Consider the following 13842-nt stretch of genomic DNA (forward strand, 5'->3'; position numbering starts at 1 on the left):
TTTGTGGTCTATCTCGCCTCTGTAAGAACAGGCGACCCACTTGCCTTGTTCACTTAGGCTCACCACCTCTGGCCCGTAAGAGGCATTCGAAAGATAGCCGGTGGGGAGAAAAGACACATAATCGTCGCTTAGCTGTCTTACGTGCACAATCACAAAAACACTGAAATCTATTTTCTCTTGAGACTATTCTTTACCTATAATTTATAATAATTATTATTAACTTTTGCCTTGCCAAAAAAACTCTCTATGCTTACCGTTTAAATTCCTTGTTTGCATCAAAACAGTCATCATAATGAAACTGTAATCAGACATCTCAATTTCTAATTTTTTCAATTTTCTACCATCAAATAGAAAGATAGTCTTTAGGATAGAGATATTACTATTTTTAAATTGAAATAGAAAAACTAAGAAAATTAAGGTTTATCTTCCAGATAGATCTTTCCATAAATCCTAGCAAACTTTAAGAGCAACTTCTTTGTTTTTTTTTTTTTTAATTAACAGAGCAATTCTGTTTTCAAAAGGTTCAAGTAACCAAAAGAATAATTCTTTATGGGCACACAAAGAATGCTGTATTATGAACAAACATCTTAAGAACTCCTTAATGGTCTCCTCTGCTTTCCTCCAAGACCAAATTTGATTTACTGCCTGCGAAACCAAACCATAAATAAAGAAAATTAAGTCACACTGTCATAGTTTGAACAACTAAAATCATACTGAGCAACTTTATAACATGTAAACCTTTTACAAGAAAAAAGTTAAGATACATTACTGAAAGCTGACTTTGATGTTTAAAAGTACTGAGATTTTATCATCCTTCTGTATCCTACAAAATGGAGTCATTAAAAAATTTTTTTTAGTTCTTTGCGTAAATAGCTACCATACCATTAAAAAATCCAGACTCACAGAATAAATCCTAAAAGCTTTCTTAATGTTTCCATGGACCTTCAAAGGCAGACATATTCAAATACGCTCACAAATATATTCCATACACCTGGAAAAAGAACAGGTCAGAGACGCAGAAAAATTTTATCTATTTTTAACAAACTCTGAAATGAGTCTATTGAAGTACCAATTAATGTATTTCATATGTAATGAAAGCATAAAGCCTAAAATTAGAGAAATTAATGAGGTCAATAAATATTTCATATGAGATCTAATTGCTACGGATACTTCTGAAATCTTACTAAACAGCCCCGAGAGAATGGTCTTAAAAGGCGGACTCAGCAACTAGGGAGCACACAGTCTATATTCAGCAGGAGAGGCTGCGGATGCAATCGCACGCTGTCCGATACCTGGCTTCTTCCCAACCATCACATTTTTTAGTTTCGGCTACCGACTCTTTCCCACAGGTGTCTCACAACTACAGAAAATGAAAAGGACAGAGAAATTCTCACTAGAATATGCTCAGGTTGACCCTTGAATAAATAATGTGGGGGTTGGGGTGCCAATGGCCCCCTGCCACCTCCACAGTTGAAAATCCCTTAACAACTTTGCAGTGAGCCCTCAGTATCTGTGGGCCCCTAACTGCAGGTTGGGTGGTACTGGAGCACTATGTATTGGGGGGGGAAAAACCCAACACCCACATATAAGTGGGCCCACACAGTTCAAGGGTCACCTGTGTTAAGCACCATTTGAGACGTGTGTCCCAGCCTCGACAGTGCCATTCGTCCCCGGCAGTTTAAAGCTATTTCATTCCTTCTTTCCTTCTTATCTACGTAAAGTCTGAGGAATATGTTCAAAGTATTTTGTTTGGACTCTTGTCTTACATGATATCCAAAACTTGACTCAAATGAATTTAAGAAACTATAAAATTGGAGTTCCCGTCGTGGTGCAGTGGTTAACGAATCCGACTAGGAACCATGAGGTTGTGGGTTCGGTCCCTGCCCTTGCTCAGTGGGTTAACGATCCGGCGTTGCCGTGAGCTGTGGTGTAGGTTGCAGACGCGGCTCGGATCCCGCGTTGCTGTGGCTCTGGCGTAGGCCGGTGGCTACAGCTCCGATTCGACCCCTGGCCTGGGAACCTCCATATGCCGCGGGAGGGGCCCAAGAAATAGCAACAACAACAACAACAACAACAACAACAACAAAGACAAAAGACAAAAAAAAAAAAAAGAAACTATAAAACTCCTAGAACAAGATATAAGAAGAAAAGCTTCATGACATTGGATTTGGCAGAGAGTTCTTGAGTAAGACACCAAAAAGCACAGCCGACAAAAATAGACAAATGGGGATTACACCAAATTTTAAAAATTCTGTACATCAAAGGACACAATCAATGAAGTGCAAAGGCCACCTAAGGAATGGCAGAAAACATGTGCAAATAACGTAGCTGAAAAAGGGTTAATATTCAGAATATATAACGAATGCCTACAAATCAACATCAAGAATCAAATAACCCAGTTAAAAAGTTGGGCCAGAGACTTAAAAAGACACACACTTCCTCGAAGATGATATTCGAGGGGTCAAAAAGCCACAATGAGAAGATGTTCAACATCACTAATCATCAGAGAAGCGGAATCCAAACGCCAAGGGGGTATAAACAGTGGATACCTGTTAAGACGGCTATTATCTCAAAGAAAGCAGAGTAACAAGGATGCTGAGGAGGTGGAGAAACTGGAACCCTTGAGCACCGCCGATTAGATTAGATTACAAAATGGTGCAGCATCCACGGCAAACAATGCAGGGGCTTTCTAAAGATATTAAAAGCAGAACTCCCACATGATCCAGCAATCCCACTTCTGGGATGGAAAAAAATCGGGATTCAAAAGAATTGAGAGCAGGGTCTCAAAGAGATATCTGCACCGCCCACCTTCAAGCCAGATGAGTGATCAACAAAATGTGGCACATACACCCAGTGCAGCATCATTCCACCTTTAAAAGGAAGGAAATCCTGTCACATGCCACAGCATGGAGGAATCCTGAGGTCATTATATCATACTAAGTAAAATAAGCCTGTCAGAAAAAGACAAATTCCACATGGTTCTAATGACATGAGGTACATAAAGTAACCAAATTCAAAGAAACAAAAAACAGAATGATGGTTACCAGTCAAATATCTTATTAATAATTTTTTGTCTTTTTAGGGTAGCACCCGTGGCATATAGAGGTTCCCAGGCTAGGGGTCGAATAAGAAATCTAGCTGCTGGCCTATACCACAGCCACAGCAACGTGGGATCTGAGCTGCATCTGCGACCTACATACACTGCAGCTCACAGCAATGCCAGATCCTTAACCCACAGGGCAAGGGCAGGGATCGAACTGAGGTCCTCGTGGATAGTAGTCAATTTGTTACCACTGAGCCACAACTTTCCCATCATCAAATATTTTGTGCTGATTACATGTTAATACATTTTGAATATATTGCTTTAAATAAAATATTAACTTTTTAAGATATTTCGTTATGCTTTGAGAATACTAACTAGAGGGCTGTGGGGTCAATGGAGTTTTGTTGTACAAAGTTTGGACTGGAGCATCTTTGCCGGCTGGTGTGAAAAAGCCAGCAGGGACGGTGATGAATCGCGGAGGGAGTTAACTGTGAAGCTCTCCCAACAGAGACTGAAGGACGGGGTCAGGGGCACATGTGGAGACGTGAGCCTTTAGCAGACCTGAGACCTACACAGATGAGCTGGGGAGGGGACGGACACAAGTCTGCGGAGTCAAACCAGAGCCTCGTGAACGGACCGGACGATCTGCGGACTGGAGAAGCGGGGGTTGGAGGACAAAGGCTTTTCGAATGACGAAGGTCTAGACTAATGGGTAAGTGATGAACAAGAAGCTCCCTGTCTGCCTCCAGCCTCATCTCGCTCCACTCTCTCCAGCGCTCTCCCACCCACCTCTTCCCTCCCCGCCAGGCCCTCTGCCCACCGCGTCCTCTGAGGACGATTTATCTGCGCAACACCCACCCAGCCAGAGACCTGGGCAAAGACAACTTTCTCCGGGTGAACACCCAGCTCCCCACAGACGAGGTCAGTTGGCCTCGTGACATCCCCAGACGACACCCTCTGCCACCGCTACTCAACAGAAATCGCATATGGACCACACAGGCCATTTTAAATCTTCTGATACCATGTTTAAAAAAAAAGAAAGTGAGTGAACTACTTTTAATATTTTATTTAACCCAATGAATTCAAGATATCATCATTTCAACATGCAATGAACATCAAAAAATTACTGAGCTCTTTTGCCCTTTTTTGGGGACACCAAGTTTTTGAAGTCTGGTGTGTATGTGACAGAACACATCTCCTTTCAGACCAGCCACATCCCAATGTCCATGCGTGCAGGTGACCGCGGCGCTGGACAGCAGAGGCCCTGCCGCTTCTTTGGCGCTCTGACCATGCTTCCTAACTATGATGAGTGCTACTGCGTGGAGCCCGCCTCTCTCCTCTAATGCAAGCTCCAGGAGAACACCCCTGCCCTGGGGATTGTCAGCTCCGGGTCGGAGCCCTCAGCAGGAGCCAAGTACACAGAGCTGACTGGGGGAGCCGGGGAGGGGCTGCTTGAGAGGCGAGTCCCTGCACGGAGGGCCAGGCCTTGTAACGGGGCTGCCAAAGCAAGCTGCCAAAGCAACTCGGGGGAGCAGCAGGGTTAACGCAATGGGAACAGGCTGAGGATCGTTACCTGGCAGGCAGAGACCAAAAGCAAGTTCAAAAGAAGCCCTTGGCGGTGAAAGCACATCCCAGGTGCTTAAAGAGAGATTCTGAACTGGACAGGGACGACTCAAGGCCTACAGGGAATGGGAGGTGGGGTGAATAAGCCCTGGTCGACTGTCCCCGCCCGGGGAAGGGCATCAGAATGGAAGGGGGGTGTGGGGGGCAGAAAGCAGGCTGGGAGGCTGTAGTCCGAGAAGAGGATGTATAAACTTAAGATCTCCAATGTGGAAAGCGGGGGGATGTCAAAATACAGTGGAAGTGAAGGTCATGGAGGCGAGGAGCCAGGGGACCAGAAGTCAGGGGTATGCGTCACCCTGCTTCGAATGACTAGCTCTAGGAAGAATGTCTCTCCAGACTGCAACACCTACCAGGGCAGAGACAATCCCCGCACAGCCCAGGGGCGATCGCGTCGTGCGTGCTTAGGTGCCTTTGAGAGGCACAGTCCAGATGTTAAAATCACGGGGAAGAAAAGTGACAGTAGTCACAATCAAACAACGAAATAAGATACAAGTGAAGGACGCTCATTTATTTAGTCAATAGTTATGTAACTCAACAGAACAGGATTAAAAATTCCGATAAAGGATTAATTTTCAAGACTTACAGCCAAAATCCCAATTTTGGGGGGGGTGGGTGGGGAAAGGGTTTTTTTTTTGCCTTTTAGGGCCACACTTGTGGCATAGGGAAGTTCCTAGGCCAGGGGTCAAATCGGAGCTGTTGCCTCTGGCCTACACTACAGCCACTGCAACACCAGATCCGAGCCACATCTGCAACCTGCACCATAGCTCGCGGCAACAGCGGATCCTTAACCCACTGAGCGAGGCCAAGGATAGAACCCATGTCCTCACGGTTAACAGTCAGATTTGTTTCTGCTGTACCACAAGGCGAACTCCAGACTTCCTTTACTTTTATCTCGAAAGCAAAGTAATAACCAACAGAGCCTTTGGCAGCTTTATTAAAGGCAGCTACATCTTGTTTTACTTAAAATACAAGTGCTTTCAACTTGGTTATGAACGTTTTTTAAAAGGGCCCCTATTATATACTTCAGGGCAATCTATTACCTCAAAGAACTCTAAAATTACTTTTAATAAAAAAATTAAAACCTCCTTTGTTTTATATAAAAGTGGCATGTCTTTTAAGTGAGCACATTATAGTTCACACTATACTCATACATGTAAATAAGAACATATTTACTACAGCATACTTGATATAACTAAACTTTTACTTGCCTGTTGCCTATTTTCTGCACTTGTTTCTATTCTCATTTCTCCTTTCCAGGCCAATTTTGAGGAAGAAAATTTCCCCCCACATAATTTCTCCAAGGAAGGATCCCGATTATTAGAAGTAATAGCTTTTATTATTATTTTTTTAATGGCCACAACCACAGCATATTAAAAGGTCCTGGGTCAGGTACTGAACCCAAGCCAAGGCTGTGACCTATGCTACAGCTGTGGCAATGACGGATCCTTTAACCCACTGCACTGGGCAGGGATCCGACCCCCACCTTCACAGTGACCCGAGTCGCTGCAGTTGGATTCTTAACCCACTGCGCCACAGCGGCAACTCCAAAAGTAATAGTCTTAAATCTCAAGGCTGAAAAGATAAAGTTGTAAACTACGCTTAATCCTCTCTGCCCACAACACTTCTGCTCCTCTTCTCAGCTCTTCTCATCTGCTCTGGAGTTTTGCTAATGAGAGGACAAATTCATGACACAACTGTCCTCAGTTTAACTCTCAACAAACCGATATCCCTACCTAAGTCTGTTCCTCTGCTACACCCCACAACTATCCCAGTAAAATGGGGGAAAGGAGTTCTCTTGTGGCCCGACGGGTTAAGGATCCGGTCTTGTCACTGCAGTGGCTCAGGTTGCTGCTGGGGCGCAGGTTTGGGAACTTCCGCATGCCCCAGGTGCAGCCCCCCCACCCCCAGAAAAAAATGGGGGAAAGGAGGGAATCATGCAAATAATTATAGCAGCTGGCATTAAAACAACTGACTCATAATAGCCATAAACTCTGTTAGAGTGCCGGTATTTTCCTATAAGTACATGAAGTACTTCAAGCGTCTTTGCTGGCTCAAATCCCTCTTTTGTTTTCTCTCTGATCAATGATTGTTCCAAAGATTTAAGTAAATCTATGGGCCAAGACAGAGCAAAGCCAATGGATTCAATTCATTTATTCATGAATACATTAATATTTATAATTCTAAGTACTTGGAGACTCCTTGGGTGAGCAAAATAGGATCCGTGCTCTTATAAAGCACACATTCTGAAGGACAGAGCCTATAATACCTGCCTCTTTACACCACCTAGATGCATTTATCATCCTAATGTCTATCATGAATGTTTGCTTCTTAAAAATTCCTCTTGGGAATCCCCACTGTGCCACAGTGGGTTAAGAATCCAACTGCAGCAGCTCAGGTCGTGGTGTAGGCAGGGGTTCAATCGCCAATCCTGCACAGTGGGTTAAAGGATCCAGCATTGCCCCAACTGTAGTGCAGGTCACAGGTGCAGTTCTGATTCAATCCCTGGCCTGGGAACTTCCATAAGCCGTGGATGTGGCCATTAAAAAAAAAAAAAAAATTTCTTCTTGACAACGTCTCAGTTAATACGCAAAAGAGCCATTTCTTCTAATTCCAACCAACCAAAAACTATATAACCACAGATTTCTCTACTGTTTCTCACTTTTCTAAGGAAAAGAGACATATGACAGGAAAGCTAAAGGGGATTTACTTTGAAAATCTCCAGGCCCCTTAACAGGGTCATTTTAGACCTGGCTAAGTCTTCTACACGTGTAATTTTACATGCAAGATATACAATGATTTTATATATATATATACATATATATATACATATATATAATTATATATAATCTTATATGTATAATCTTTATATACACATTTTTAGAACTAACATTACTTCCTAAGTAAACCTATGAAATGAGACCTTTGCCTCTTGCAGAGACCTTGTCGTATTCTGATATAGGGACGTGGGTCTGGAGTGAACTTTAGCCCCATAAACAGGGGAAAGTTAAATGTCTCTGCATAATAAAATCAAAAAGGCGCTTGGATTTGGTGGGGAGGGCAGGGGGCCATCAGAGAGGAGTGAAAGAGGAGGGGAGGACACAGCCTCCAGATTATCTGAGTTTGGAGTTCCCATGTGACAGAAGCCAAAATGCATCTTAAGGCTAGAGAAGCCTAAGATGCCACATCTACACTCCTGGCACTACCACAAGGTAAACCTCTCCTCCGTCCCCCTTTCTCCGAAGCTTCCATAAAGCTGCCCATACCCGCAAAGGCTCTAAGTGGACTTTTTAAAATTTTTTCGTCTCCATTCTTTCCTAGCTCCTGCCAGACACACTATCCAACAGCTGCATCACAGGCTTCTCGACCATTCACGAGCACCTCCATGGGATCGTCCAAAACCGTCTTCCCTTCCCCACTCCCACCAAAAATGGTTTTTAAATGTTCTTTCTCATATCTCCTAACATTCCACTAGCTCACTGATGTCCTTACCGCTACAGGAACAACTAATATTTACTGAGCACTGGCAGTGTGCTAGGGCCTCTGCCAAGGGCATTACACGCGTAACTGCTTTTGACCCTCAAACCCTACTAGGCAGGGACTTCATTTCCTAAATGTTAGGAAACCAAAGTTTAGTTAGGATAGCAATTCTAAGGGTAAGAGATGGAATTCAACCCCTGTTCTGACTCCACAGCCAGCTTAACCAGGACACTCCAATGCCCCCAAGTCAAAAACCTAGGAATCACCCTCTCACTAATCACATCTTAGTCACTTAGTGCAACCAATTACACCTCCTAAATGATACATCATCTCTATGGCCACCGCCTTGACACGGAATAACAACGAGGTCTACCAAGGCCTTCCTATGCGCCAAGCGCCATCTAACACACGTCTTCAACTTTTACCCCCCAAACCCTACGAAATGAGGAACCTAAGGAAGAAAGAAGTTACATAATGAGTGACAGAGCCAGATGCAAACACAAACACTGTGGGTTACCTACATTATAATAGCTCCTACTCTGTCTCCCCACCTCCCATCTGGACCCCCAACCATCCTTCAGACTGCCGAAGAGATCCTTCTGGAAAGCAAATGTTACCATGACATCCTCCTGCTTAAAATTAGCAGCTCTGTATCAACTGACTGGATAAAATCCAAATTTCTTAATTTGGCATACAAAATCCTTCATATTTCTGTTCAAACCAGTTCAATAAATATTTGAGTGCCTACCCTAGGCAGGATAAAGCCCTAAAGCGCTCTGAAATGAACCATACACAAGCATCTGACCTAAGCCCTAACCCCAGACACCACATCCTTCAAGCCAGAGTAACCACACGCAGCTCTCACACCGTGACGCCCTACAGGCTAGTCCTCTTGCCTAGAATGCGCCTCGAAAAATCACACACCTCGAAGAGTAAGTGCTGTGTGAGGCCTTTCCTGACAAACTCGAGGCAGAAACGCTCCCTCTTTTAAGTTCCCACAGCACGAGCTCCAGTTGCTTTCAGGCAGCTGGTAGAATGAAGGTATATGGATCAGCATCCACACAAGACTAGGAGCCACTTCAGGGCAGGAGCTGAGCCCTGCCATCAATACCTGGCACGCAGAAGGCACTCTATCAGCTGCTGAATGAATAATGAAAAATTGATAACCTGATGCGAAAAGGAGAGCAACAAGATGCAGAACTGGGAACGTGAACACACACGTGGGCCAAATTAAAAGTAATGTCATTCTACTTTGCTCCCGATTTGGCCTACATTTTGCCCCAGGGGAAAACTCACCAGTAGGACTTGGACAAGCTAAAAAAAGGCAACACTTTCTGTTGTTCATGGCTCAAGAAAGCTCTGACAGGCCAAAAAGGATACTAGATCAAAGCCCATTTTCTACAGGGGTGTAGCGATGGGAATCCAATCTGTCCAAGTACATAAAATTGATCTGCTGAGATCGACTTCATCAGTACTGCGTCACAGGTCAAGCAAGAAGGAAAAAAAAAAAAATCAAAATCTGTCCTGGGACGAAGGCCAATTTACAAGTAAGTACCACTGCTGCGAGAATGTGAGATTCTTAAAGTGAAGAGAGTTCCAGTAAACTCACAACTGTTTCCTCCTCCCGAAGCTTCACGGCTCTTCACTCAACTTCGTTTCTGCGATTTCAAAAGAAGCGTCTACACAGCTAAGCCCCTGCGTGAGTGTCCTGGAGCTCCTGGCAGATAGAGCCGTCCTGATTCATAGCCTTAAATGCACACAGACACATCAGGAGAAACAGTACATCTGAGTCCAAAGCCCTCCGTCTGAAACACGGCATGAAGCTCTGAAAAGCGAGGGATGTCTTTCCTGAACGGAGCTGTGTGTTCAACTGCTTCCAAATCGAGAACCCTATTTTGAAAGATGCCAAGTTTCTCCCCCGCCCTCTCCACCCTAAAGGGAGAGGTGACAATTCACAGGCAACAGGCGGGACGGAGCGGACGACCTCTCCCCGCTCCCGTCCAGGGGAACCAGACCGGCGTTGGGCAGCTAGGGGCACTCTCGCCCACGACAACGTACACACAGGGAACAAAAAACTCCTCCCCTCCTCTCTCCCCCCTAAAACCGGAGCACACCGCGCCAAGATCCGCAACACAGCGGCCGGAACAGCCAAATGGTCACGGCAGGGGGCTGCCCGCCTCCCGCGGCGCCTGCCCGGCGGCGCCTGCCCGGCAGCCCGGCGCCCTCCTCCCCGGACCTGCGCGGCCGGCCCCACACCGGGTCCGCGTCCTCGCAGCCCGGCCGGGCGCGGAGAGCCGGGAGGACGCTGCGGCGCCGCTCCGGCCGCCTCGCCGCCCCACACCCCTCGCCGCCCGCACCTGAGGCGCGGCCGGACCCGGCGAGCGGGCGCGGAGCGAGGCGGGCAGGGCAAAGTTACTCACTGGGGACGCGCGGCTTCCCGGCGCTTCCGGCTCCCCGCGCCGCAGCCCAGCGCCGGCTCCGCTCTCCGCGGCCCGCTGAGGGAGCGCGCGGCCGGCCGGCCTCCGCTCCGCCGGGAATCGCCGCCGCCGCTGCGGATTTCCTGGCAAGAAGCAAACTCCAGCCAAGACTTCACTTCTCAACCGCCCCTGCTGCCTTCCCCCGGGCGAACGCCAGGGCCGAGCCGCGCAGCCCGACACGCGCCGGGGCCAATCGGCGGCAGCACAGGGCGGGAGAGGGGCGGGCCAGAGGGCGGCTCCGCCTATCCGAGAGCTCGGGGGGCGGCCCGGGCCGGGGCTGACACTCCGGGTTAGAGTGAGCCCGCTCCGCCCCTCGCCGCCCGCCCTCCCCCACTCCTCGGCTGTCCCTGCCGCTCGCCTGATTGCCCAGCAGAAGACGCGCTCGGGAAGTGCCTCAGCGCTCACCGCCGAACGCTGCGAGGAGAGGGGAACAGCTGGGGGAGGCGGCGAACATCTAGGGGGATCGGAGGGTGGGGTAAGGAGAACAGGTGGCGCAGGAAAGCAGAGCCGTAGGCGTGTTGGGCTAGATGACAGCGGGGGTCGAGGGGTAGGGACCGGGGCTGGCCGGGGTGAGGAGGCGAGGGGAGCAGGAGAGCGTGGAAGGCAGAAGGATTATTAGCGAACGGGAACACTAGGGGGGCGGAGAGCGGAGAGGTACGAAGGGAGGAGGAGGGCGGAGAGCTAGTCGGATGGTGAAAGGGGGCGGGGGCACCTGGGAACAAAGGTGAGAGGGAGGTTCCGCAGGTGAGGAGGTTTATGAGGCCAAAAGGGTAAAGGGGAAAAGGACGTCCAAAACGAGGCAGGGCGTACTCCAGGGAGATCCTAAGAGAGAAAGGATTGGGGGAGTGGGGATCGGGTGGAGATGGTTTCCTTCCAAACTCTCGCTCCTCCCCCCTCCAAAATAGAAAATGCGTGTCCTTTGACCCAGTTGAGGGGTGCAGCTGCAAGATTCCGGATGAGACAAATACAGTCTTAAACCCACCCTCTTCAGTTGTGAAATTCATCAAAGTGTGCTGATTAACTATAATTTAAGTATGTCGTCCCATGAAAGTCCCTTGGGGGGGCAGGGGACCCGCCTGGGATTAACTGTGTCCCCCACAGGTCTAGCAGCAAGTCAGAAGGAGGCCTGATCCTCGCTCTAAGAAGGGGAGCTTGGGGGCCACAGGTAAGGCCCCGCCCCCTTCGCCTGCACCTGGAGGAAGGTACGGGGGGCTGAGCTCCGGCGCCCACCGGCCGGTGCCGGCCTTGGGGCGGGGCGGCAGCCGGACCCCACCCATCTCCCCGCTAGCTCTCCTGGGAGGACTTCCTCTGGGAGCGCAGGTGAGCGGCTCAGGCCTCGCCACGCCCTCCTCGTGCCGGGGGCGGGGCCCGGGCGGAGCCTCCACGCCCCGCCCAGTGGCCGGGCCCTGCCGCGCCGCTGCGGCTCCTCCCCCCTCCTTCCGTCCGCGCTCCTTCCGTCGGTCCTTCCTTCCTTTCTTCCTGCTGCGCCCGCACGCTTCGCGGTATGGGGCAGAGCCTTCGGCGGGCCAGCACCACCTGAGGATCCCGGAAGCCGCCCCCGCGATGGAAGAGGACCAGGAGCTGGAGAGGTAACGGCCGAGGAGTGGGGGCAGGAGAGGCGGGCCGCGCCCTGCCCTGGGAGCCGGCGGCCGGCCGGGGCCTCAGCCTCCGCGGCCCGGCCTAGCAGCGAGGGCCTGGCTGGGAGGACAGGCGAGGAGGAGGGAGCAGTGGGCGCCAGGGTGGGGAGAGGGAGGAGGGGGCGGGAGACCTGGATTGTTTGAATGGAGACGCTCAATGCTGTAGATATCGAGGAAGGAAGACAAGTTGTGAGACCAGAGTTAACTGCCCACCCCCCCCCCCCGTTGGAAAAGCAAGAGGAAACAGCTAACGTTCCGAGCCACGCACCGTCCCCTGTTACCGGAGCGATGGGATTGGTGTGTTGGTCGGGCCCAAGTCCCTCCTCCGTGTAGAGCGCTCTTTAAGCTACTCTGCGCTGAGTGCTTTTTCTCCCTCCTGCTTGATGACTCTTCTCAGACTTTCCTTTCTAGTTTCCTTACCTCCTGCACGTTGAGGAGCTTTAGTTTCTATTTTTATAGTCGCGTTTTCCCACGCCTTTCAACTCCCCTTCCATCCTCTGGCAGGGCCCACTCTTTTCTAATAATAGCCCTTTCTTGTGACTCTACCAAATAAGATTTAGCAAGCTTTTTTAATGACACTCCCCTCGTGGCCATGTGGAGGGCCAAATGGCGTAGGGAGAAATTGGAGGCGATAAATTAAATATTTATTGGTAGAATATGTGGAGGCAGGAAAATAAAAGGTTCATGCTAACAGTTCTCTGTAACTGGAGTGCATTGGAGAAATAGCGTGTTACCATTGTGATACCGTAGATGAAAAAAGCTAGATACGAAAGCATATTCAGTATGATCTCATTTTTACAAAAAATGTGTGTAGAAAAATATCTGGATTGAAGACCCCAATGGCTGAAGGCGAGAGGAAGACAGCCCTGGAAATGGTCCAGGCAGCTGGGACAGATAGACACTGTGTGACATTTGTTTTGCACGAGGAGGACCATACCCTAGGAAATTCTCTTCGTTACATGATCATGAAGAACCCGGAAGTGGAGTTTTGCGGTTACACCACAACCCATCCTTCAGAGAGCAAAATTAATTTGCGCATACAGACTCGAGGTGCCCTTCCAGCTGTTGAGCCCTTTCAGAGAGGCCTGACTGAGCTCATGAATGTCTGCCAGCACGTGCTTGACAAGTTTGAGGCCAGCATAAAGGCATATAAGGATCATAAAGCCGGCAGAAAGGAATCCACCTTCTAGTCCCTTATGCCCTGTCCAGGGAGGACTGACCTCTAGGAGACCGTATTGGTGCTGTGACAAAGCCCAGAAGTAAAAGTTTGCGATGACAACCTGGTCTGTCCTGCAGAAGAGCCTGCCTCTAGCTCTTAACCATTTCAGCTGTTGGAGTCCCTGCAAGAACCCTCTGTATCCTTCTAATAAATTCCCTCTTTCATTCAAACCGATTCGAGTGGTTTCCTTTCCTTTGTCCTCGAGGTTGACTATTTTAGGGTTGGTGTTTTCTTTTCCTAATTGAACCAACACTGAAAGTGAGGAAACCATGAGAAAATCAGGGGCCTAGACGAGGACTTGGATCCAGGGAATTAAAAGGAATGTGCATGCGCAGCTGAGATCCGGGGAGCGAGAGCCGCAGCAGA

General features: G+C 48.7%; 2 protein-coding genes across 4 annotated transcripts in view; one reads left to right on the forward strand and one right to left on the reverse strand.

The window, feature by feature from the left end:
- The window catches only part of LNX2 (ligand of numb-protein X 2), an 87343-nt gene extending 76568 nt beyond the window's left edge, over positions 1 to 10775 (reverse strand). For all 3 annotated transcript variants that reach the window (XR_007131509.1, XR_007131508.1, XM_047756411.1), the window contains exon 1: positions 10564 to 10775. The gene's annotated coding sequence lies outside the window, so the exon portion shown is untranslated. The remainder of the gene's footprint in view (positions 1 to 10563) is intronic.
- A 1270-nt stretch (positions 10776 to 12045) lies between these two features.
- POLR1D (RNA polymerase I and III subunit D) overlaps positions 12046 to 13842 on the forward strand; it is a 45037-nt gene continuing 43240 nt past the window's right edge. Inside the window, exon 1 of the mRNA XM_047756413.1 lies at positions 12046 to 12209. Coding sequence (XP_047612369.1) covers positions 12184 to 12209 — 26 coding nt within the window. The 5' untranslated portion in view covers positions 12046 to 12183. The remainder of the gene's footprint in view (positions 12210 to 13842) is intronic.

The sequence above is a fragment of the Phacochoerus africanus genome, chromosome 13, assembly GCF_016906955.1.
Source record: "Phacochoerus africanus isolate WHEZ1 chromosome 13, ROS_Pafr_v1, whole genome shotgun sequence".
Classification (NCBI taxonomy): Eukaryota; Metazoa; Chordata; class Mammalia; order Artiodactyla; family Suidae; genus Phacochoerus; species Phacochoerus africanus.